This window comes from Megascapheus bottae, chromosome 28 (assembly GCF_031878675.1).
Source record: "Megascapheus bottae isolate mThoBot1 chromosome 28, mThoBot2.hap1, whole genome shotgun sequence".
Classification (NCBI taxonomy): Eukaryota; Metazoa; Chordata; class Mammalia; order Rodentia; family Geomyidae; genus Megascapheus; species Megascapheus bottae.
Genome location: NC_143536.1, coordinates 6989445 through 7013609, shown reverse-complemented (window position 1 = coordinate 7013609; position 24165 = coordinate 6989445). Strand labels below are relative to the sequence as shown.

Genomic DNA, 24165 nt, shown 5'->3' with positions numbered 1-24165 from the left:
TACAGGCAGGAGCTTGAATTACTGCCAGTCCTGGTTTTAGTTCATTTCTGCTTGTATGTATTGACTCTTAATTGGCCATGTGAATGGATATCGCCAGTGCTTTGATGCCTGGATATCCAGGGTAAATCTGTCTCTTCAGACACTTTTCATTTGAGACAAAGGCCATTCATGTCCTTTCTTCTGGCTTTATTGAAACATGCCGTGAATTATGTGTCTCTGAGTGATCCCTGCGCTGCAGCAGCACCCCGAACTTATTTCTGCTCATAACCTACTTTTGGTTTTAGCAAGAAAGCCATGATAACATCAGTAAGCAGGGTCAGAGCTCCATATAGTTAAAGAGCAGTGAGATAACTTCTCAATGACCTTTGCTGAGCTCAACTGACGTTGCCCTTGACAGAACTTGACTTCTGTATTCTGAGACTTAATGACCTTGGGTTAGTTAACACAGCACCTCTTAGAATTTTAGGTCACATCAAGATCTTCTTTTTGTGTCTGGGGTGTGGAGGAAAGAGAAAAAAAACAATAAGGAAATTGGTAAACAGAATTATCCAAGTCAGTGATGTTTTCAGTTGCGAAGTCAGGGGTACCTGACACACAGAGCCTGTTACCAATGGGGAGTCAGCACACCTGACATAAACAGCCCCATTCTTGTCCTTTAGAGGCAAACAGATGTGTGAACTGACTTGTAGATTCCAGGCTCTAGACGGCGGAAACCCAAGCCCTCGTTTTGGGCTGTGGAAGTCGGGTCACTTGTTCAGCACTTATTCTCTGTAAATCGTGTCATTTATTCACCAAGTATATGGAGTGCCTGCCCTGCAAGAGACAACAAGGGGAGATGTGGTTTTTGCCCTCAGAGAACTAATGATCTACTGAGGACTTGTGAAGAAAACATGTACCAAGTGAGACAAGAAATCGGCAGATAAATATCAACGTGCTATCCTAGCCTGAGAGAGTGTTACTCCTTCCTTCCTTCCTTCCTTCCTTCCTTCCTTCCTTCCTTCCTTCCTTCCTTCCTTCTTTTCTTCCTTCCTTCTTTTTTTTTGCCAGTCCTGGGGCCTGAACTCAGGACCTGAGCACTGTCCTTGGGATTTATCAAGGCTAGAGCTCTACCACGTGAGCCACAGCACCACTTCTGGCTTTTTTCTATGTATGTAGTACCAAGGACTTGAACCCGGGTCTTCGTACATTCTAGGTAAGCACTCTACCACTAGGCCAAACAGGGACCTCTTCTCCTCTCCTCTCCTCCCCTCCCCTTCCCCCTCCCCCCTCTTTTAATGCTGTTTCTAAGGCTGGAACTTGGGGCCTGGGCACAGTCCCTGAACTTCCTTCACTCAAGGCCAGCATTGTACCACTTGAGCCACGGCTCTTTTGGTGGTTAAATGGAGATAAGAGTCTCAAGGGCTCTCCTGCCTGGGCTGGCTTTGAACCATGGTCCTCAGGAGCTCAGCTTCCTGAGTAGCTAGGTCTACAGGTGTGAATCACTGGCTCCCAGCTGTGTGTTTGTCTCTTGAGAGAATGTATCTGGTAGCATTTGCTGCAGGAACAAATCCTTCTCAGCACTGCCACCTGGAGGGAGGGAGCAGGTCAGAGTGGCTTCAGGCCATGGTGAGGCTTGACCTTTGCCAAGCCTGTCCCCACGTGATGGGCTTGTGGGTAAGATCCCCAGTACTCCAAGTCGTGGGTTTAAAGTGACTGGACTAAAGGAGCTGAGGGCGGACTGGAGGAGTGGCGTAAGTAGTAGAGCCAAGTGCATTACAAGTTCATTTAAATATGCTCTCCTGGGTGGAATGCTGGGTAAAAATCATTTCCATCTCAACATAACACACACGTCAAAGTTATTTGTGCTCGGGGTCTTACTCTTGATTGGCCTCATAGCCCGACTTGTTAACTGGTGCATTAGAGATAAGAGTCTTGCCAACTTCTTAGCCCAGACTGGCTTCAAACTGTGATCTTCTAGATCTCAGCCGTGTGAGGTAACGCAGATCGCAGGCACCACCCCTGGCACTTGGCACACGATGGGATATTTGCTTATTTGAGTGGTTAAGATGTTGTATTCTGTGTCACCCTGCTTGTTTGTTTGTTATTGGTGTTTGAACTTGGGGCTTCAGGATAGCACTTCAGCCTTTTTACTATTAGTTTTTGTTTGTTTTCAGTCTTGGGGTTTGAATTCCTACTTGTACCAACTTTAGCTACTTCTTCCACTCTTTATTGCTTTAACTTTTCAAATAGAACCTTGCTTTTTTTTTTGCGGGGGGTGGGATGGGGTGGGGAGACCTGGTTTGGCCTCCACCCACGATCCTCTCAATTTCAGCCTCCCGAATGGCTAGGATTACAGCCATGAACTGGCATGCCTGGTTTACTTTGAAGTTTATTTTTTGGATGGATCTCATAGCTTCTGCTTTGAGTCAGGATGGTTTCTTTTCTGTCTCCCTCAACAACCCCATTTTTGCAAAGGCCACAGCATCCTGATGTACCTTTGACAACAGAATTCTGTGGGCTCCCAAAAGGTCTGCTGCATACCTGTGTCACAGGGACCAGAGTGGGTGTCGGCAGTGGGCTTGCCCCTCTGTGGGAAGGGTCTTTTCACACAGTCTGTCCTCAGTTTCCAGTTCTATTCCCACACAGGTTGCTAAGGAGTGTTTTGCCTGGCTAAAGTTGTGCAAGTGATGGATTGTGTGTGTGTGTGTGTGCATGTGTGCATGTGTGCATTTGCTCATTTGCTTCAATTCCAGCAGCCTTGATTTCTTAGGAAGCAATTCTTTTTGCAAGTATCTTGTGACAGATTAAAAAAAAAAGTAAGCCAGAAGAAAGCCAAACGTACTCAGTAACTAGTTTGGGGGAAAAAAAAAAGAGCATAAACAAAGTCAAAGTTAATGAGTTTTCATGTTATTTTTTTCCCCTGACATTTACTTGCAGATGATTCTTAGTGGCTATATAACAAGTTCATTTAAATGCATTCTCCAGTGCGCTGTCCTGGATATAAGTCATTTCTATTTCAACATAAAATAGACATTGGAATTATTTGTGCCTTACCATATATTAACTGCCATCAGCGCCCCTCTCTTGCAAACACCCAAATGTTTCCTTTCCATATTTCCATTTTTCCCTTCTTGGAAACTAATTATCACTTTAATTTCACCCGACTAGACTCTGCCAGCTCTTCCTGGGCATTGCCAGTGGGATTTTTTTCTTTTCTTTTTTTTTCTAGAAGACCGGCAGTGTGGTTGTTTTGAATATTCTTTCTGTAAATCGGAGCTTTCCAAAGAGAGCCAGTGGAAAACACGATGATGACGATGCTGTTATATACTCTCCTAGCCAGAATAAAGGAAAAATAATAATTAAAAACAAAAAGAGAACATGGTTTTACAATTCTCAAATCCAGATACTTCTGGAAAAGCCATCCCATTCATTTTTCAATTTGCATTTTGTCACTAAACAGTGTGAGGTTACCTCCCTTTTGCCTGCACCCTTCCAGGTAGTTGGTATCGTTCCAGAATTTTCCTTTCCTGTTCTCTGATTCTCTCTGTCTCTGTGTCTCTGTTTCTTCCTACCCCCCCACCCCCCCCCCAGCTCTGGGCTGGTAATCTCAGCGCACGTCAGGGCAGTGGGGTTAGTTTCCACTGACGTCAATCCCGCTCTGTGGATGGGTCCCCCCCGCTTGGGGTGCTGGCACAGGGGCACAGCTGTTTCCTCCTCACCTGGAAACCAGATCTCACCTGAGCCACGTGCCTCCTGTCACCCCGGGCCCCTGGACCCAGCACCTGCGCCCTGGCACACTGCGTGAGAGGCAGCTGCGATGGTGGCTTGCTCTTTGCACTAATTGCCGCCTGTCACCTAATCTCAGTTTCTCCATTTGCTTAATTCTCCCCGAGGGAGTTGTTCGAAGGCCCCCAGGGGAGGTTGACCCAGCCTGCCCTGAGCCTTGCTGGAAGTGAAGAATTGGCTTCTCACCCAGGACCTCCTGGCTGAGCAGACTTGAGACATGGGGGTCCCTGAATCTGAGCCCTACTTGGGGAGGGGCTTTCCTGGGTCCCCCCATTCTCAGTACAATAGCCACGGGGAGGAGGAAGACAAACAATGTGTTCTTCCATAGTGGCCATCTGATGTGGTGGCCAGCACAGACAGCTGCCAGCTGAGGGGGAGAATGCCCCAGGGCTGTGGGCAAAGCACCCATCTGCTGCTGCTCCCTTCTACTTGGTAAACTGCAGAATCAGGCCAGGAAAAAAGAGAGAGAGAACCTGGTGGATTTGGTCCGTATCTTTTCAGAAAGTCAAGGATATGCGTTCCCCCCTCCCTCCTTCCCCCTTCCCTCTCTTCCTTCCCTTTTCCTCCAGCCCAGCATTTTGCTCTGAATTGGCAACAAGAGTCTCTGAGACTTCTCTGCCCCACAAGCTTGGAGGCACCATCCTCCCTCCAGATCTCGTGAATTACAGGGATTAAAGGTGTGCGCTGCAAGCCTGGCCTGGCTGATGCGTTCTACTTCCTATTTCTTAAACCTGACGAGGCGGTGGCGTCACATGGTCTGTCCTGATGCCCTCGAGCAAACGCCTGTGTCCTTTCCCTTAGCCAGGTCAGTCACAGCGCTGCATGCCGGACCATGCACACGCAGATCTCAGTTGGCCTCGCCCAGCCCGCAGGAAACCTTGGTTCTTATGTGTTCCTTCATTGTGATTTGTAATCTTTCTTACTGAAATTCTTCCCAAACCAGAGACAAAACATAACGGAGAGGAAACTGAGACAGGAATGTGCTGATAGGTGTGTGGGAATCTTGTCTGGCCTGCTCAGGCCAGGCGTGTTGGCCCAGTGGTAGAATGCTTACCTAGCATGCATGAAGCCCTGGGTTCAACTCCTCAGTACCGCATACACTGTAAAAACCAGAAATGGTGTTGTGGCTCAAATGGTAGAATGCTAGCCTTGAGAAAACTCAAGGACAGTGCCCAGGCCCTGAGTTCAAGCCCCAAGACTTGCAAAAAACAAAACAAAACAAAATTCACCTGTTCATCATTTTCTTACAAGGACCCCATGCAAAACTCACTGCAGTCACAGTGTGTTTCCTGAGGCTCAGGGAGCTTTAGGAGCATGTGCGAAGTCACACAGCTTTTGCTGCTTGTCTCTTATGGTTACATTTGGCCAGTGAGGAAGGAGTGTGATACACAATGTGCACATGTGCACATACACATGTGCGTATACACATGTGCACATGCACATACACATGCACATGCACATGCACATGCACATACACATGCACATGCCTGACACAGCCCTTTCTTGAAAATTTTCCAGTGGGATTGAAATTTCTTTCATGGGGACACTTCAACATTAAACCCCACTCCCGACAGATTTGGGACCCGGGCCCGTTGTATTTCTGGGGTGTCTATTTGGAGATTTCTGGGGTGCTCATACCGTGGCATCCTCCATGTTCTCAGACTGTAAAGAGTGGAACCTGCAGGTCACCCCTTCACACACCAGGACGGAGCCCTCCCCCGCCCCTGCTTTGCTTGTATGGAAGGTGCTTCCCCAGGGGAGAGACGGGGCCGGCATGGTGAGGGGCAGCTTGGAGCAGCCAGAAGCCAGGACGCTGTGCCAGGCAGGTCAGGGCAGAGGACACAGCTGAGAGCCAATGGTAATTTTGGCTGGAGAGAGCTGCTGGGGCCACCTGAGCCACCTTTCAGGCTTTCCTGATCACAGAGGTGGAGTTGTCAGGCAGCTAGCTGACATGGTCAGGCTCAGGGTGGCTTCTGGTGTGCCCGCATTCCCCTGGCACCTACACCCCAGCCCGCACTGTGAACAACTCTGCCAGAGAGATGGGCCCTGCCCCAGGCCGGGAGGGACTGTTATCTAGACTTGTGGCATGATGTGTGAAGACTTCTGGAGTTGTTTTGTAAACTGGGATCAGGGATCAGTATATATATATATATATATATATATATATATATATATATATATATATATATACTCATCTAAAAGAGCCAGGTAGCAGCTGCCACCCAGGAGCTACTCAGAGGCGGGATCTGAGGATTGAGGTTCAAGGCCAGATCAGAGACTCATATGTTGAGTGAACCAGCAAAAAGCTGTAAGGGAGGGCAGGGCTCAAGTGATAAGAGTGCCAGCCTTGAGAGAGGGAAAATTCCAAGTTAGAGAAAAGGGCCTTGAGTTCAAGAATCAGAACACTCACTCTCTCTGTCTCTGCGTCTATCTCAGTCTATCTCAGTCTGTCTGTCTGTCTGTCTGTCTGTCTGTCTGTCTGTCTGTCTGTCTCTCTCTCTCTCTCATGCATGTGCAAGTAAGATACATAGTTTAAGCCTTCTAGGTCAGTCTTTGTGTCAATACCTCTAGTTCTGCAGTTGTGGCATAAAAGCTATCACAGAATATGTGAACAAGCATTCCAATCAAACTTCACTGACAAGCGCAGGTGGAGGGCCAGATTTGGCTTTTGGGCAGCAGCTTTGCTGGTGTTTAGCAGGTGGATGTGTTCCTTTTCCCAGACACCAGAGTAGGGGAAGAAGGAGAAGAAAGAGAAGAAGGAGGAGGAGGAGGAGGAGGAGGAGGGGAAGAGGAGGAGGGGAGGAGGAGGAGGAGGAGAAGGAGGAGGAGGGGGGGGGGAGGCCTGGAAAAGTGGGAGACCAAAGGGCAATGGGGAAGAAGGGAGGGAGCCTCTTGAAAGGCTAAGGATGAAAGCCAGAGAAGCTCCGAATGGAGAAAAAAAAAAGAAGAAAAGAGAAGATGGACGAATGTAAATGCAGAGTTGTGAGCGTTCTCTTTTGGGAAATGAGAATTAGTTTCTTTCTTTCTTTCTTCCTTCCTTCCCCTCTCTCTCTCTCTCTTTCCTTTCTTCTTTCTTTCTCTTTCTTCCCTTTTTTTTTTTGCCAGTTATGGGGCTTGAACTCAGGGCCTGGGCACTGTTCTTGGACACTTTTTGCCCAAGGCTAGCACTCTACCACTTGAACCAGAGCTCCACTTCTGGCTTTTTCTGAATATGTGCTACCGAGGAATCGAACCCAGGGCTTTGTGCATGCTAGAAGAGTACTCTACCACTAGGCTATGCTCCTGGCCCATTCCAGTTATTTTCTTCCCACTGAGTGGGACACGGGCATTCTGTGCTGGTGTAAGCAAGGGCATGGGGGACTTGTGTTCTCCCCGCCCCTCCCCCAACCGGGTTGTTCAGCCCTACAATTCCCCTGTTACCAGGAACGATTTCGTCTTCCTGAGGTGTAGGGGTGACAGTGAGTCCCTACAGGTAACACTGGGTCCCCACAGGTGACATTGGCTTCAGCAAGAAAGCCAACAGCCCTTCCCAGGAGACCCTGCCATCTCCCACTCTCCAGGAACCCAGGTCCCCAACCTTCGCACCCAGGCTTCTTTCCATGACTCCATTCAGAGGTGATGCAAGATTTCACAGGCTGTCAGCCAGCAGGAGCGGGAGGCTTCCTGCCCAAGTCAGCAGGCCATGGAACTCTGCTTTCCAGGCTTCTTCTAGAAGTTTCTAGAACCTTCCAAAGGTACACGAGACACACACACACACACACACACACACACACACACACACACACACAAGACTTGGAGATGTGGAAGCAGTATTTGCAGAAGAGCTGGACTGTGGAATCTCAGGGCTCTGCTGAGAGAACACAGCTGTGCTCCCGGGAAGTGGACTGAAGAGCACTGTCATGGGGGCTGGTGTCCAGGGAGGGGACAGGGATTGTGTGGCTCCTGTGAGGAGCTGGGCCCCCTGCTCGAGCACAGGGAACATCTGAATTGAAACGGGGACAGGGGACAGGCAGGATGCAAGGCCTCTGTGCCCACAAGCCCAGGTCCCAAGTCTCATTATTTAAAAATAGTCTCCACTTTCTAACAAAATTTTCCTTTGGGCTGAAGTTAAATGTGGAAAATCTCAGCCCTAGGGGAAGCCAGGGTAATTCTCCCGAGGCGCTAAACATGCTACAAGTGAGGGCCTGAGTGGAAAGTTTTTAGGGTGCAGAGCCTGCAGGACCCAGCGCCCGAGCGTGACGTCAGCCGAGGCAGGGGAGGACCTCGGTTTAAATCCTGCCTCTGCCACTCACCTGCCTGGGCAGTGCTGAGGCCTGGAGAAGGCGGCTGTGCGTAGTGCAGGTGCTGGGATACACTTCTGTTTACTTGTATTTTATTTGTATTTTGGGGTGCTGGGATGGAGCCAGGGGCAAATCCCTTGTGCCAGCCACACCTCCAGCAGACACATTTTCACCCAGTGGTAAAATACACACCACAGAACTTTTCTTTCTGTTGTTGTTGTTATTTGGACATTTCCTGGGGCTTGAGCTTGGCACCGCCAGCTCTTCCTTAGCTTTTCCAGCTCTACCTCTTGACCTGCCGTTCAGTTCTGGCTTTTTTAGTGGTTAACTGGAGATGAGTCTCACGGACTTTCTTGCGTGAGGCTACCTTTGAATTTCGATGTTCAGATCTCAGCCTCCTGAGGGGCTGGGATTACAGGAGTGAGCCACAGGCACTGAGATTTTTAATCATTTTAAAACACCACCCATCTTTCTCACATACCATGAAATCTCCTGGGTCAAAATGTAGGTGTAAGAGGGGAGGCGCAGGCACCCCATCAATGTGTTTGGCATTTGATTCAGGTGCGAGTTAAGTTCCATAGATCCGTCAGCATATTAAACTAATTTGCTCCCTTAAAGCCAGCCGAAGATGTAAACATGCACCATTATTAATTTTCCTTTTTTTTAATTGTTGGGGTAATGTATAGAGGGGTCACAGTTACATTCATCAGGTAGTAGATGCATTACTTTTCACCCATTATTTGCTTTCTTTCCACCAAGACTCTGCCTCCTAGCTCTAAAAAAGTAGTTGAGGGGCCAGGAGTTTGGCCTAGTGGTAGAGTGCTTGCCTAGCATGCATGAAGGTCTGAGTTCAATTCCTTGGTACCACATACGTAGAAAAAAAGCCAGAAATGGTGCTGGAGCTCAAGTGGTAGAAGGCTGGCCTTGAGAAAGCCAAGGACAGTGCTCAGGCCCTGAGCACTGGCAAAAAAAAAAAAAAAGTAGTTGGGAGAGTCTACAACTTGGACAGAATTTCAGTGAGTTCTGGTGGGGGGGGGGTGGCCTGCAACCCCACTTCTACTGTTCTGACTTGTGAGGGTTCTGGGGGGGGGTTCAGCCAACAGCCACCCTCCATTCTCTCTCCCCAATTCCAGATTCATTCTCCTGACCTGGTCACTGCAGGGTGACTAGTCAGTGGCCAGTGGCTGCTGCAGGGCAGGATGGTGGGAACTGGCCCCCGTCTGTGCAGGGACCTGGTTTAGCAGAGAGCAGAGAAGTCCCCACCCCGGGAGCCTCTGCCACTTGCTCAGGGCTGCACAAGGGCCCTGTCTGCATGATTTTAACAACTGCCCAGGCACAGGTGAGCAGCCACCTACCAAGAGATGGCCCTGACATGTGTGTGTGTGTGTGTGTGTGTGTGTGTGTGTGTGTGTGTGTGTGGCGGGGGTGTGTGGGGGTGAAGGACGTCTCAGGTCTGGGCCAAGTGGCATCCGAGGGTCCCCAGATGACAACAAGCATGACACAGGACCTGCTACCAAGCCTCCCACATGGAGAGGCACAATCGAATCATCTATGTGCATGCACTGGCCAACCAAATCATCTGTGTGTGTGTGTGTGTGTGTGTGTGTGTGTGTGTGTGTGCACGTGTGTGCATGCATGCATGTGTGCATCAGTCCTGGGACTTGAACTCTCCTTTGGCATTTTCGCTCAGTGTTGGCGCTCTGCCACAGTTTGAGCCATAGTTTGACATCTGGCCTTTCTTTGGTGAATTGGAGATCTTTGGCTCAACTAATCTTGCTCCGATGTGTGGGGCACATAGCAGGCACTCCCTAAAACTCAGCTGTGGCTGCAGCTACGTGGACAGCGTCATTTCACAGTTTATTTAGAATAGCTGGATTTAACGACAGACTCCGTCCTGCATGTGATATGCGTTAGTATATGGTAGGGGAAAGAAGCCAGGCACAAACCCGAGCCTTTGATCCAAAGCCGGGAGTGGGGGCTGTGCTGGGGTGGAGTGGGGTGGGGTGCTGCTGGGGTTCGGGCTGGGCAGGGGAGCAGGAGCTGTCTCCCAGGCCTGCAGCCCTCCCTGAGCAGTGGATTTGCCTGTGGATCTAAATACACCGGTTACTTGAGATCTTCCCCGCAGAGCCCAGCCCCTGGGATGTTTTGACAGTGGTCGCCCTGGCAACCGTGGACCGCGGGCGCTAGGGCCTCAGCCTGCAGCAGCGATTTCATTACCCTCCCGGGGTCTGATAACAACAGATGGGAGTGGGGGAACTGGGGGAGGGGGCTTGCCCGGCCACACCCACTCTCTAGAGGACTCAGGGGCTCTTCCTGGAACCCCATGCCCAGTTTCTGTGATGTTGGCTCATGCCAAGACCAGGAAGAATGTCTTGAGCTCTGACTGTGTGCCCAGCTAGGCTGTGAAGGCTGGGGAAAAAGACAGGCAGGATTCTGATCGGGCAGTGTAAAGTGTGACGGGTGTGTGTGCTGAGGAGGGTAAAGGCCTTCCTGGGAGAGGGAGAGGAGACCGCAAGCGAGTTCTGACCAGAATGCCCAAGGCTCTTTATCCACATGATTGTATTCTTGTTGACTGGGGCTTGAACTTGGGACCTTGTGCTCTTGCTTGGCTTTTTCCGGCTCTAGGCGGATGCTCTGCCACTTGAGCCACAGCTCCACTTTTTTTTCTTTTTTTCTGTTTTCATTGCCAATCTGAGAGTCTCACCTGTACTCAGTTTCCCGAGCAGCCGGCATTACAGGTGGGTATCACCAGGCCCGGCTCCCTCTGCTTTTTCACTAAGGGCCCTCCAATCTCTGGGTTTGTCTGAGTGCAAAATTTCTCGTTTCTCATTAGGGATTTCAGACACGGTTATTTTTAGCTCTGTCACATGTCTTGACTTTTTGATTTTTTTTTGTTGTTTATGCTGCTAAATTTATCAACCTGCTAACACAGTACAGTAATAAGGCTGAATCCAGAGGCCCAGACTTGGGCCTGCGGAAATTTCCCATCTGCTTATGGAGGTGCCACGTTGCCCCCTAGTGAGCAGAGGGAGAATTGCACCTCAGGTTTCAGCTCTTCCCCACCCCAGGGGCGGGGCTGTCAAGGCCTGGTTTTGGAGGATGTGAAAACAGGGAGACCCCCCCCCCCCCACTCTGGTCCCTATCAGTGCAGTCAGACAATGCTGGGCTGGGCTGGGACAGGAAACCTCCAGGAGTTGTGTGTCTGTCTGAAGGTGGAGGTTTGTGCAGAGCTGTTCTGCATGGACTTGGGTGGGGGAGGCCTGGGAACCAGCATCCCAAGCCTTCTGCCACAGTGCTCCATGGCCCTGGTTGGCTCGTGGCAGCCCAGTGTGGGGGAAAGCGCCTTCAGTGAGAGGCCCCAGGTAGAGGTAGAGTGCTAGCCTTGAACAAAAGAGCAGAGGGGCAGCACTAAGGTCCTAGGATTGGCACGTGTGTAACACCCTCCCCCCACACACACTCTTTCCTTTCCCCTCAGTAACTTGCTGACTTGGAGCCAGATGCCAGGCTCCCCTGGGCCAGCGTTCCCTCTCCTCTGTGGAGTCGGGACGATCATCAGATGTGTGGTACAGTCTCAGTAGTGAAGGATGAATAATAAAAGGTACCATCAGAGGGTTTGGCTCCAAAATAACTTCCATGAATAAACCGTCACAGTCACTCTGTGTCCTCAGCCTTTCGGAGGCTTGGGAGGAACAGCTGCTGTGCCAGGCGTGGTGGTTCACGCCTGGAATCCCAGCTACAAGGGAGCTAAAGACCGGAGGAAATTTGAGGCCGGTCTAGACAACGAGTGATGAGATTCCCATCTCAATCAATACACGCCAGGCATGGCGGCACCCACCGACAGCCCAGCTGTGTGCCAAGTGTTCAAAGGAGGATCAGGGTCAAGAAAAATGACAAAAGCAGAGAAGGTTGGGTGTGTGGCACAGTGGCTCTGCGTGCAAAGAGACGTAGTACCAACCTTATATGGGAAAAGAATTTACTCAACCTAGATGAGGAAAACACCAACAAACTCTACCCCACATTCGCTCCCACTGGTAGCCACGAAAGCCTTTTCCCGAATCACCTCAGAGAAGGAAACCAAAAGAAAAACCAGGCCAGCGGTGACCAGGCCATGGGAGAAAAGCAGGCAGCGCCTCTGCACACGGGCTCTGAGGGGCCGGGCCGGTTCTGCAGTGTGTCTGCCCTTGGGTCCACCGTCACATGCTTCCTGCTAGCCATCAGGGTGGGGGGAGGGGGGTCAGATGGCTTCCAGGCTTTCTTGGTTATTCACATGGCATTTGTGAATTGTTCCAAAAGCCAAGGGCGCCGCTGCCCGCCAGCTGTGCAGAGCCAGTGTGGATGTGAGCTCAGATGCCACAGTGCCACGTGAAGACAGACGCAGAGCCGTGTGCACACATTGTGTGCTGGTCCTGGGACTTGAACCCAGGGCCCAGGCGCTGTCGCTGAGCACTCACACTTGAGGCCCGTGCTCTTACCACTTGAGCCAACAGCGACACTTCCAGTTTGGCCTTGGTTTCATTGGAGGTAAAAGAGTCTTGTGGACTCTCCTGCCGGGGCTGGCTTTGAACTGGGGTCCTCAGATCCCAGCCTCCTGAGCAGCTGGGGTGACAGGCACGAGCCACCCGTGTGCCAGGCGTGTCTGGTCTGCTCACCCCTTCCCCACGACTCCTGCCTTGTGAAGGCCCCGTTTTATTTCTGATCAGCCTGGAGGCCATTCCCCACCCTTTGCCCTGGCTACCCAGTGCCATTAGAATGCAGCACTGGTGCATCACAAAAGCAAAAAAAAAAAAGAAAGGATGGGTGGGATGGATGAAGAGGTAGAGTGCCTAGCAAGCGTGAGGTCCTGAGTTCAAACCCCAGTACTGCCCTGAGCGGGCTGTTGGCCACTCTGGGGCTGGGGGTTCATTTGGAGGATGGGGCTCTCTCACCAGCGACATGGCCTGGAGCCTCTCCCAAGTCAGCCCGGCGTGGCTGTGGGGACAGCTGAGACACAGCACTGCTGCGGCCCGGTCCTCATGGGTCCTTGTCACGGCTCTTCTTTCTCTTGTAGTCCTGGGGGTTCTGGCTGGCCAGGTGCTGCTCATGGAGCCAGCAAGGCTGTGGCCCTGTGGCTGGTGTTGGAGGCTCTGAGATGCCTCTGGTTGTGGCGTCTGTTTGCTTGGTCAGCTTTCATGAAGGAAGATGGAGAGAGTTGAAAACATCCTTCCATGACTACCTCTTCCCAATCCCTTTTCTCATTTTAGGTGGAGGTAGGCATGGAAGCAATCGTTGCTTTCTTTCTTTCTGTTCTTTTGAAAATCTTACTGCCATGTGTCCCTCTTCTCCCTTCCTCGTTATTTTGCTGGTACCCAGGTTTGCTCTGCCACAGGAGCCATGCCTCTCGCCCCCATTTTGCTGGTTCGTTGGGGTTGAAGTCTAGCAGGCTTTTCTTGCGGGCAGCCAGGATTACAGGCGTGAGCCGCCGGCATCAGGCCTCTTGCTTATCTTCCATTGCATCTGAGTCCCACGACGCGAAGGAGGCACTCTGTCCCGTGTGCTAAACGTGAATCCTTGCCCACGGCAGTGACCCACGACCTCATCCATCTGCACTGGAGAGGAAGCTTCCAGAATGCGAGGCTTCGGGAGGTGCATGCAGACCAGTCCCGGCCTGGGCCGAGGGGTGTTCTCACGGAAGCAGGGGTGGGCTGGGGTTGGGGTGGGTGGTGGGGATAGTCCCCCCCCACTCCTCAGTGTCCCTGAGCCTGGGCCCGTCACTGTCTCTGCAGAGCAAGCTGGTGAAGTACTTCAGCCGGCAGCTGTCCTGCAAGAAGAAGGTGGCTTTGCAGGAGCGCAATGCTGAGCTCGACGGCTTCCCCCAGCTCCGGCACTGGTTCCGGATCGTGGATGTCCGCAAGGAAGTCGTGGAGGTGACCAAAGGCCACCCTGCTCCCTCCCCTGTCCTCCCCTTCCCTCCTCCTGCCTTCCCTTCCCTCTCCTCCCCCCCCTCCCCTGGAATCCAACACTCTCCTGCTTCACTCCCCCTTGGTCTATCACCATCCCCCATGCACAGTAGGCCGTCAGTTAATGCACTCAGGAGCACGCATGGCATCTGAGTCAGGTAGAAATTCTTCCAGCCCTCATACTTAATGGAGTCACTCTAGCTGAATCATGTCCCTCAGTCCAATGCTGTCCATGGAGCTATTGTTCCTAGTGGAAATATTTTCTAACTGTGGCTCCATCCACCACACGGGACAGTTGAATTGTGGCCAGGGTGCGGGATTTTGGATTGCATTTCATGGGAAGTCATGGCCGCCATCTTGGATCCCAGGGTCAGAGCCATGGCCATCCCCTGTGTGTTAGCCACAGGGAGTGAATGCGATCCTCCCTTTTCCTCTCTGGCTGGCCTTCTAATACTAAAAGGGAGGAGGATCTGCAGACTCAGACCTCAGTGTGGGGTGGAAAATCTTGGGAAAGCAGATGATTTCCCAATGGTAAAACCAAGGCAAACATGTGCCCAGGATTCCCCCCTCCAGTCTGAGTGTCCCCGCCTCTCCAGGCTGGGCCGCACCCTCCATGTCCCAGGAATAGTGAATTTTCTTTCCCTGTGGATCCAAGCTTTGGTCTGTAAAACCAGAGCTATAGTTGAACAACCCCACCCCCTCCCCATTGTTGAACTGACAGCTTTATAGAGAGAATTTCAGGTAGAATCATTCACACCTCCAACCACCCTTTGAGAAGGTGTGATGATCATCTTTCTTCCTCCTTCCCTCTTTCCTTCCCCCCCCTCCCTCCCTAATTTAATGTGGATCTTTTATTCAATACAGCTCTCGGATTTCCCTGTAATGTATAGATGTGGCCACAAGAGGGCAGAAGGATCCTGGAATCCTGCCTTAGCCTAGAGTACCATCCTTTCAAATTGATATGGGGATCTGTATTTTACTGTACTGCTCAAGCACGACCACAAGAGGGCAGGAGAACTCCACATTATCACCCTAGCTTAGCCGCCATCCCTCCAATGCAAAGTCTGGGTTTTTCTGTAATGCTAAGGAACAGCCACAAGAGGGCAGGAGAACTCCACATTATCACCCTAGCTTAGACTACAGCCCTCCAGTTTTGTGTGTGTGTGTGTGTGTGTGTGTGTGTGTGTGTGTGTGTGTGTGTGCGTGCGTGCCAGTCCTGGGGCTTGAACTCAGGGCCTGGGCACTGTCCTTGAGCTTCTTTTGCTCAAGGCCAGCACTCTGCCACTTGAGCCACAGCGTCACTTCCAGCTTTCTTTGTGATTAATGTAGTTAACAGTCTCATGGACGTTTCTGCCCAGGCTGGCTTTGAACCTCCATCCTCAGATCTTAGTGTCCTGAGCATAGGATTACGGGTGTGAGCCACCAGTGTCCGGCCCCACTGATTGCTCTTGCATGCATACATAGATAAATCTGTACTTGACCAATCTGCTCTGTGCTCACCGCAGTGCCTGAGGAGACAGGGTTTGGGCAGGAACGGTGAGGCCAGTTTCTCCACATTACTCAGTGGACCCCTGCTTACCCACTGCCACCTTGGCTGTGCAGAGCCATCCCTTTCCCTGCTGTGCACTATTCCCCAGCCCTGCCACAATGGCCCTGGATGTGGAGTTGTGTCTCCAGGGGCTGGAGGCCTCTCCACTCTCACTTGCAGCCCAGGCTACCCGGATGTCTGGCTCCTTTCTCTCACCAGCTCCAGAAACCTCAAGACAAACCCCGGAGGCTGTGGGTGGGGCCTGGAGGGGGCTGATGTGGGGCTCAGCCAGGCGGGGTCTGGGCTGTGTGACTGTGCTGACTCTCAGGGCCTCTCCCGTGAGGGCCGAGGGACAGGTGCTGAGTGCAGGAGCTGGGACAAGCTCGTGTGACACCGCCAGCACCCCTGTTTGGTAGATGAGAAGAGGGGTGCAGGGAGACAGGCTACGTATCTGGGGTTAACTAGTTAAAATCCAGCAAACTCCAGCTCGAACCCAGGCCTCGGGCCCTAGGTTCACAGGCCCAACTTGTACTGTCTTCCCTGGTCTCCACTAAGTGCAGTGTGTGAGCCCGGCAGCCACGCCTGGAGACCACATCCCCAGAGGCCACGTGCCTGGAGACCACTTCCCCGGAGACCACATTCCTGGAAACCATGTCTCTGAAGGCCACATCCCCGGAGACCACATCCCCAGAGGCCACGTCCCTGGAGACCATGTCTCTGGAGGCCACGTCCCTGGTGAGGCCCACGCCTGGGTGACACTCCTTCTCCATGCCTTCCCTAGGAGATCTGCCCTGGGCAGCTGAGCCTAGAGGATCTGTTGGAAATGACGGATGAGCAGGTGTGTGAGACAGTGGAGAAGTTCGGGGCCAACCCCGAGGAGTGCGCCCGGCTCAACGCCTCCCTCTCCTGCCTCAGGGCTGTGCACTTATCAGGTGAGCATGGGGACGGGGCAGGAGATGTGAGGGAGGGTTGAGCCTGGGGTACGTGGGGGGTCATTGCCTCTTGGTCATTGTGGGGGTTAGGACCCTGAGATCTGAGATGCAGCCCACGCCTTTGTGCTCTGGAATGCCATCTAGACTTTTATTTTCCTGCGTAAATGTCCCATGTAGAATGTTCCATGGATCAGAAAGAATTGTCGTTCATTTGCCAGGCAGGTGCTTTACCACTTGGGCCACGCCCTCAGCTCTTTTGGCTTGAAGATAGAATTTCAGTGTTTATGCCCAGGGTCAACCTGGACTGTGATCCTCCTATTTCTGCTTCCCATGTAGCTGGGATGACAGATATGAGCCACTGTGCCTGGCTAGGTATGATAGTTTTTATTTATTTTTAACATTGGTTTTGGGGTTGGAGGCGTGGCTCAGTGGGTAGATGATGCTGAAGGCAAAAAGAAAAGAAAAATAGTCATGTTCTCCCCTCTGCTAGATCCTTTGTGTGCAAGTGGGCGCCCATTCACGCCTGCTCCTTCTCCATTTCAGTCCCAGCCTGGGGCCAAATGGCTGGCACCTAGCAGGGTTTGAAAAGGAGGCGTTTTGAACCAGCACCGCTCTTGCACTGTGGCTGGGAGTGGAGGAGCTTCTCGTGGCTCACGAGGCCCTGGTTGACCCGTACATGGTGTCCTGGCCTTCTCTCTGTGGGTGGCATTCAGTCTGATGACTTAGAGTGAGACACAGCTTTGTGGCTCAGCTCCTGCAGACTGAGCCGACCCCTGACCCTTGACCCCTGAGTGTCACACACCACAGGCCACAAGACTGGGAGAGGTCAGCAGAGCAGCCTAGGCCCATGCAGGCCGCCACAGCCAGGTCTGCAACCTGTCCCCGACCAGCCGGCCCCCTTCTGCTCTGAGCCCCTGGGCGCCCTCACTACCCTGCCCTCCCCCCAGGTGGGAGCCACACAGAACAGCTCCCAGCCCCCAGACCCCCGCCGGGCAGGGCCAGGGTGATGGGAGGAACCTGGGCGCTGGGGACCCCGCTCTGGCCTGGGGGGTGAGGACTTCTGCCCTCCCTGGGGACAAGCTGTGTGACCCTGTGTGTGACCCCGTGTGTGACTACAGGTGTGACTCCATGTGTGATTCATATGTGTGGCTCCATGTGTGACCCCATGCGTGACCCCATGTGTGACTCCATGTGTGATCTATATGTGTGACTCCGTGTGTGACTCCAGGTGTGACTGTGTGTGTGATCCCGTGTGTGACTCCAGGTGTGACTTTGTGTGTGATCCCATGTGTGACCCCAGGTGTGACTCTGTGTGTGACTCTGTGTGTGATCCCATGTGTGACTCCAGGTGTGACTCCAGGTGTGACTCTGTGTGTGACTGTGTGTGATCCCGTGTGTGACTCCATGTGTGATTCATATGTGTGACTCCGTGTGTGACCCCATGTGTGACCCCGTGTGTTACTCCAGGTGTGACTACGTGTGTGACTCTGTGTGTGATCCCGTGTGTGACTCCAGGTGTGACTCTGTGTGTGATCCCGTGTGTGACTCCATGTGTGACCCCACGTGTGAACCAGTGTGTGACTCCAGGTGTGACTCTGTGTGTGGCTCTGTGTGTGACTCCATGTAATCCCCCCTCCTCCTCTCTCTCATTCCCTCCTCTCACCTCTGATTTTCCCACATGGTGATGGGTGGTGCTTTGAGTCCTCAGTTTCCCAGGATAGAGGTCCGGTGCGGGGTGTGGGAGGAGGACACACCCCCCCTTGGCCCTCCTAGCCCCTCTGGCTCGGCCCCTCCCTGGGCCGTGTGGTCTCCCTTTGAGGGGAACCAAGCGCGAGAACACTGTCGATTGCTCATTGTTCTGCGCACTGGCAGGCGGAGGAGGCAGAGCCTCTCCCGCAACCATGGCCTCGAACATCCTGGTGCCACAGCCTCCATCCTCCTGAGCGAACTCCAGGACTCCCGGCTCCTCACGGATCCATGACATGCAGGTGACAACCATCAAAAGTGACAGAAACCAGGGTCAGCTTGGCGGTGTACATCTGTGATCCCAGCTTCTTGGGAAGGAGATAGGAGGATCACAGCTTGATGGCAGCTGGCGAAACGTCATCCAGATCCAGTGCCAACCAGTGAGCCAGCCATGGTGGCCAGCCTCCACCGTCCCAGTTACTGAGGAGACAGAGATGGAGGGACTGCAGTGTGAGACAGCTGAGGCAAAAGGAAGTTAATGAGACCCCACCTCAACCAATGGGCTGGCCATGGGAGCACACGCGGGTCACCCCAGCTACACAGGAGGCCCTGGAGGACGAGAGTCCCAGTTCAGCTCTGCACAAAACAGGGACAGCATATCTAGAAAAAGCAGAACAAAACAAACGTCATCAACAACTTAATCCTAGAAGCAAAAGCATCTAGTGGAGGCCCTAAATAGACAGTGCCCTGGGCCCTTCACGTCTCTGGCCTGCAGCCCCAATGTGCAGTGCTTCCGGGGTCAGGAGGGAGTTGTGACCCTCCCTCCCCTCCCCTGCCAGCCATAGCAGAGCCCCACCCTGCCTGGGGACTGCCGTGATGGCCGTTAATAATACTGTCCCGGGGCTTGAACTCAGAGCCTCACACTCTTGCTCAACTTTTCCCCACAAGGCTAGTGCTCTACCATTTGCTGGTTTGTTGGAGACAGGAGTCACATGGACTTTCCTGCCTGGGTTGGCTTCCTACCATGATCCTCAGATCTCAGCCCCCTGAGTAGCTAGGCTGGCAGGTGCATTTCTTTCTTCCCTCCCTTCCTCCCTCCCTTCCTTCTTTCTTTTACCAATCTTGGCGCTTGAACTCAGGCCCTGGACATTGTCCTTGGACACTTCTGCCACTTGAGCCACAGTGTCACTTCCAGCTTTTTCTGTGTATGTGGTTCTGAGGAATGGAACCCAGGGCTTTGTGCATGCTAGGCAAGCACGCTACCACTAGGCCACGCCCCCAACCCATGGCAGGTGCATTTATGTTGATAAGAGCTAGCTTGTCACATCAGCTCAGTCCCGGCCATTAGCAGAGGCCGGCGGGTGGGTAGAGGAGCTCTGTCTGTCCATCTCCCTGCCCAGCACGAGTCGATGGGTTCAAATTCCATCCAGACAAATCTCCAGCCCCTCCTCTGGTGTCACCTTTGGGACAGCCAGGTTCACTGTCTGCAGAAGTGTCCGATGACCCAGACACAGCCACACTTGTGTGAGTGTGTGATTCACCCATACCCTGGGCGTGAACTGTGTGTAGGAACCACATGTGGCGGCTTCAGAACCGTGTGGGATGCTCTCTCTGTGATCTTGGACAGGTGAGCCCTTACTAGTCTGCCTGAAAATTTGGAGATTATACATTTTTTGAGGATTAAATGAGATCAAATAGACAACGCCAGACTGGGCACCAAGTCACCACAGCCACCTGAGAATCTGTACCTTGCCAGGCTTTTTGACCAGGTAGCAGTTATCTGCTACTATACAGATTAAAGCTTTCACTACTGGGTCTCATTTTCCTCTGACCAGCCAATCAGCCTTCTGGAAGGATTTTCCCTCCCCCCCCCCCGTCCCTCCACCTGGCTTTGTTTTTCTGGATGACATCCTTTTTGCTACTATCCCCCCAATTTATAGCTAAAGTTTAACTGCCCAAGTGACATAGCACCTCCAGACTCACCCCCAGATGCTGGCCAGAGGTGGGAGAGGCTGGGTGGATGTGCCTGGAGACTCTCGTGGCTGCCCTGTGGCTATCTCAATGCTGCTTCCCCCGGGGGAAGTGTTTAGATTTCTTGTGCTCAGTCCCTTTTCCAGGAAGACAGGACTTAGATGTTTGGGGCAGGCCACATCTCTTTTCTGTCAGAGTCAAGAAATCTGTTTATTAATTAAATTTCCTTTGACTTTGGTTCCGACCCCCCTTCCCTTCCACTGCCTCTCCTGGGAGCTGATTTTTCTCTTCTGTTTTCTTTCTTTCCCAAGACAGCCATTAGGGCAGCGTTGATCAGAAGAAATGACAGTATTCGTAATAATGATAATGATAATAATAAAAATGGTAAGAGACCCACACAGTGCCCTGTCTTCTGGAATCAGAAGTTTGTGGCTGAAATTCCAGCTGTCTCTTTAGAGGAATCTATTGCTAACTAATAGCTTAGTTTTTTTCTTTCTCTCCCCCTCTTGCCTCAAAGGCTCCAAAGCTGAGAGAATTCTGACAAAATCTTTTTAATCATCTAGAGAAGACAGCCTTTCCTAGGATGCGGAGCATTCTCAGTTGTTTTTTCCCTCTCTCCCTCTCTTTCTCCACCTCCTTCTCTTTCCCTTTCTTTCTCTTTGGTTTCTCCTCCATTCTTGCTGAAGTTCCCAGGACGCTGGCTGAATGACTGCAATAAGAAGTGTGCAGGAAAGAAATGGCTTCATTTCTGAGTAGGCTTCTTCAACAGCCTTGGGGAAATGCCGCCTGGATAGTGATTTAATTGTCTGATCTTGTCATGGGTACTCACCGCGGACATGGCTTGCTGTGTTAGCCTTCACTCTCCCCTTACCCCTGCCCCCTGCGAAGGGGCAGCTGCTGCCATTCCTGCTGCTCAGGTTAGCAGCACAGAGCTCTAGCCAAGGAATGGCACCCATCTGTCACCATGGCCAGGCTCTATCATCTGCTCTCCAGCCTGCCAAGCGCAGGAGCTGAGGTCAGTAAAAGTTCCTCAACCTCTCTGGTCCTGCAAATCCTCTTCTACAAAAGAATGATATTCCTACTAGCTTATAATATTTTATTGTATTTATTTTTTTTGCCAGTCCTGGGGCTTGAGCACCATCCCTGAGTTTCTTTTGCTCAAGGCTAGCACTCTACCACTTGAGCCACAGCACCACTTCTGGCTTTTTCTGTGTGCATGGTACTAAGGAATTGAATTCATGGCTTCATCCATGCCAGGCAAGCACTCTATCACTAGGTCACATTATGATTTTTTTAAAAAATGACAATATAATACCTCCAAGGTGTTAAAGAAACATACAACAACAGCACCTAGCGCTGATGAACCACTTCTTGTGTACCAGGCACTTGGCTGGGTGGCCAGGTTTTTTCCTCACAGTGCCTGTTTTCTTCGGTTCTCCATAGAGGAAAGAATCTAAGTGTTGTGCTGAGCCATTGTCCCAGGCCTGTACCTCATCACTGGCCCGGTGGGTGGGCTCCAGTGTCTGCACCTGTCACTGGCCCGGTGGGTGGGCTCTAGTGTCTGCGCCCTAAGCTCTGGCCCATCGCAGTTTGGATCAAGTTAAGTTGGAGATAGACATGGCCACCAGGCAGAGCCTTTGCCCCTCTCAGCCATCATAGGAGAGGCCGCCTGGTGCCAGGGGTGCTGGTGGTGGTTGTGCCCCACACTTCCCTGAATGGACACACCTTCTCCAAAAGTCTGTCTGCCTTCTCTCCCCCCTCCTCATTGGTCATGGCTTTGGAATTGGGGAGCATCCAGGGCCCCTGAGAACCAACCTGTAAAAAGAGAGGGAGTGAGCCAGTGGCTCACCCCTTCATCCTAGCTACTCAGGAGGCTGAGAGCTGAAAATAACCATTGGAAGTCAACCAATCAACTACTACAGAGATGGAAATGGCACGGTGGCTCAAAGTGGTAGAGCATGAGCATACAAGCTCAGGGACAGTGCTCAGGTTCTGAGTTCAAGTCCTAAGACTAGGAGGGAGGAAGGGAGGGGGGAGAAATGAGGGGGAGAGAGGGAGGGAGGGAAGCAGCTCTTCATAAATATATAAGGAAATAGAGAATGGAGCTGTGTGTGTGTGTGTGTGTGTGTGTGTGTGTGTGCGCGCACACGTGCGCACAGGTGCCCAGCGCTAACACCTGCCTCTGCTAACACCAGCCAGCGCCCCCTGGAGGTCACCCTTCAGACTTCATGTGTCATTTGCTCATGTCTGACTTGACCCTTCTCTAAGAAGTCGCATATATTAAGTCTTTTTTCTTTTGTTTGTCTGTTGGAGTTTATTTTTCCCTTGCCTTTCAAAAATCTCTTTTCCCTCCTCTCCGGTGTCAGTAGCCCGTCACTGCCCAAGGTAGGCCCTGCCCAATGTAGCTGAGGCAGCAGGCAGAAAGGGCTAACACCAGCCCCCAGGACGGGATGTGGTCCAGCCCTGGCCAAGGCCGCAAGCCAGGACGATGGACGCCTTCACAGAGGCGCAGTGGGCATGTCAGCAGGTGGCTGGGCAGAGGTGGAATGACACTCTGCTGGGTTGTTGCTGTCCAGAGCGCAGGCCAGAAGGAAGTGACAGGTTTACTCTTTCGACTTCCCTATGTCTTCCTTTCTAGTGATGGACTAAGAAGTGATCCTTAAATGTAGTCTTCTACCTCTCACCCTTTCTTTCTCCCTTTTGCTTCATTTATCCATCCATCACTGTCTTTTCATCCTTCCTTCTGTCCACTCATCCATCCATGCATCCACTCACCTATGCCTGCACACATCCACTTATTCATTCATGCATCTACCTACTCATGCATGCACACATCCATACATCTACCCACCTACCCATCCATGTATCCATCTTCCACGCATTCATGCATCCATCCAAGCATCCACCCATGCATGTATCCATTCATCCACCCACCCACCCATCCATCCATCCATCCATCCATCCATCCATCCATCCATCCATCCACTCAGCTGTTTCCCCCTCCCACATGCATCTCCTCGCTAGGCCCTCAGTCCCTCTTGTGCAGTAGATATTGTACCAGATGCTACAGACTTAGCAGTGCTGGACCAGGACCTGCCTGTGCAAAGAAAACCATCTAGTGAGGAAGGCAGATACTCAGCCATTCAACAAAGAAATGCAATGATGTGAGAATATGATAAATACTGTGAGGCGCCATCCTAGCTAGGGAAGCTGGAAAAGAAGGTCTCTCTGAGGAAACAGCACGGATCTGTGGACTGCAGTGGGGAGGGATAGGGTGGAAAGAGTGCTCTGGACTGGGAGGATATGTAAAAAGAAGTATCCTTCCCTTAGGAAACTGGCTGAATTATCTATGGCCAGAACAATGACTAGATCCATGTACCCACCTGTCAATCATCCATGCACACCTCGAACCATGGCCCTGGCTGCCCACCCATGGACCATGTCCTTCCATTGACATGTCAATCATCTATCCATCCATGCACCCACACACAGCCCACACATGAGTCTCTCCTTCCACGGACCTCTGTGATAACCTCCTACAGGGCAGGCTCTTGTTGGCAAGGTGAATCAGAGACACACCCCCCCTTCCCTTTCTTGATCTCTTAGCAATGCCTGTCAATCATGGACCACTCCCTTTTTGGGGGGGCATTCTCCTCTCTCATTTCTCAGGAAGCACACTGTCTCAGCGGGTCTCCAGCCTCGCTGTTGTAGCTCCTTGGGCCTGTCCTTCACATCTTAAACTTCACATGTCTAAGATTGGATTGCCCTTCTTCCTCCAAAATTGTCTTTGCCAGAGTAAGTGCTTCTGCGTTCTCTCTGGTTGGAAGTCATTCATATTTCAGCCCAGCCCCCACAATGCCTTATGGATCCAGGTGATGTTAGTTCTTGTTAGTTCTGCCTTCAAGTGTTCCCCCCCCCTTCTCCAGTCCTGAGGCTTGAACTCAGCAGCTGGGTATTGACCTTGGACACTTTTTGCTCCAGGCTAGCATGCTGCCAGGAGTCACAGTGCCACTTCTGGCTTTTTCTGTGTATGTGGTACCAAGGAATCAAACCCAGGGCTTCATGCA

The 24165-nt window shown here is 51.9% G+C and overlaps 1 protein-coding gene across 3 annotated transcripts in view; it reads left to right on the top strand.

Moving 5' to 3' along the window:
• Positions 1–24165, top strand: part of Ksr2 (kinase suppressor of ras 2) — a 187795-nt gene that overhangs the window by 18669 nt on the left and 144961 nt on the right. For all 3 annotated transcript variants that reach the window (XM_090320194.1, XM_090320192.1, XM_090320191.1), the window contains exons 2-3: positions 13808–13948; positions 16291–16441. In XM_090320194.1, the coding sequence (XP_090176320.1) occupies positions 13808–13948; positions 16291–16441 (292 nt within the window). The remainder of the gene's footprint in view (positions 1–13807; positions 13949–16290; positions 16442–24165) is intronic.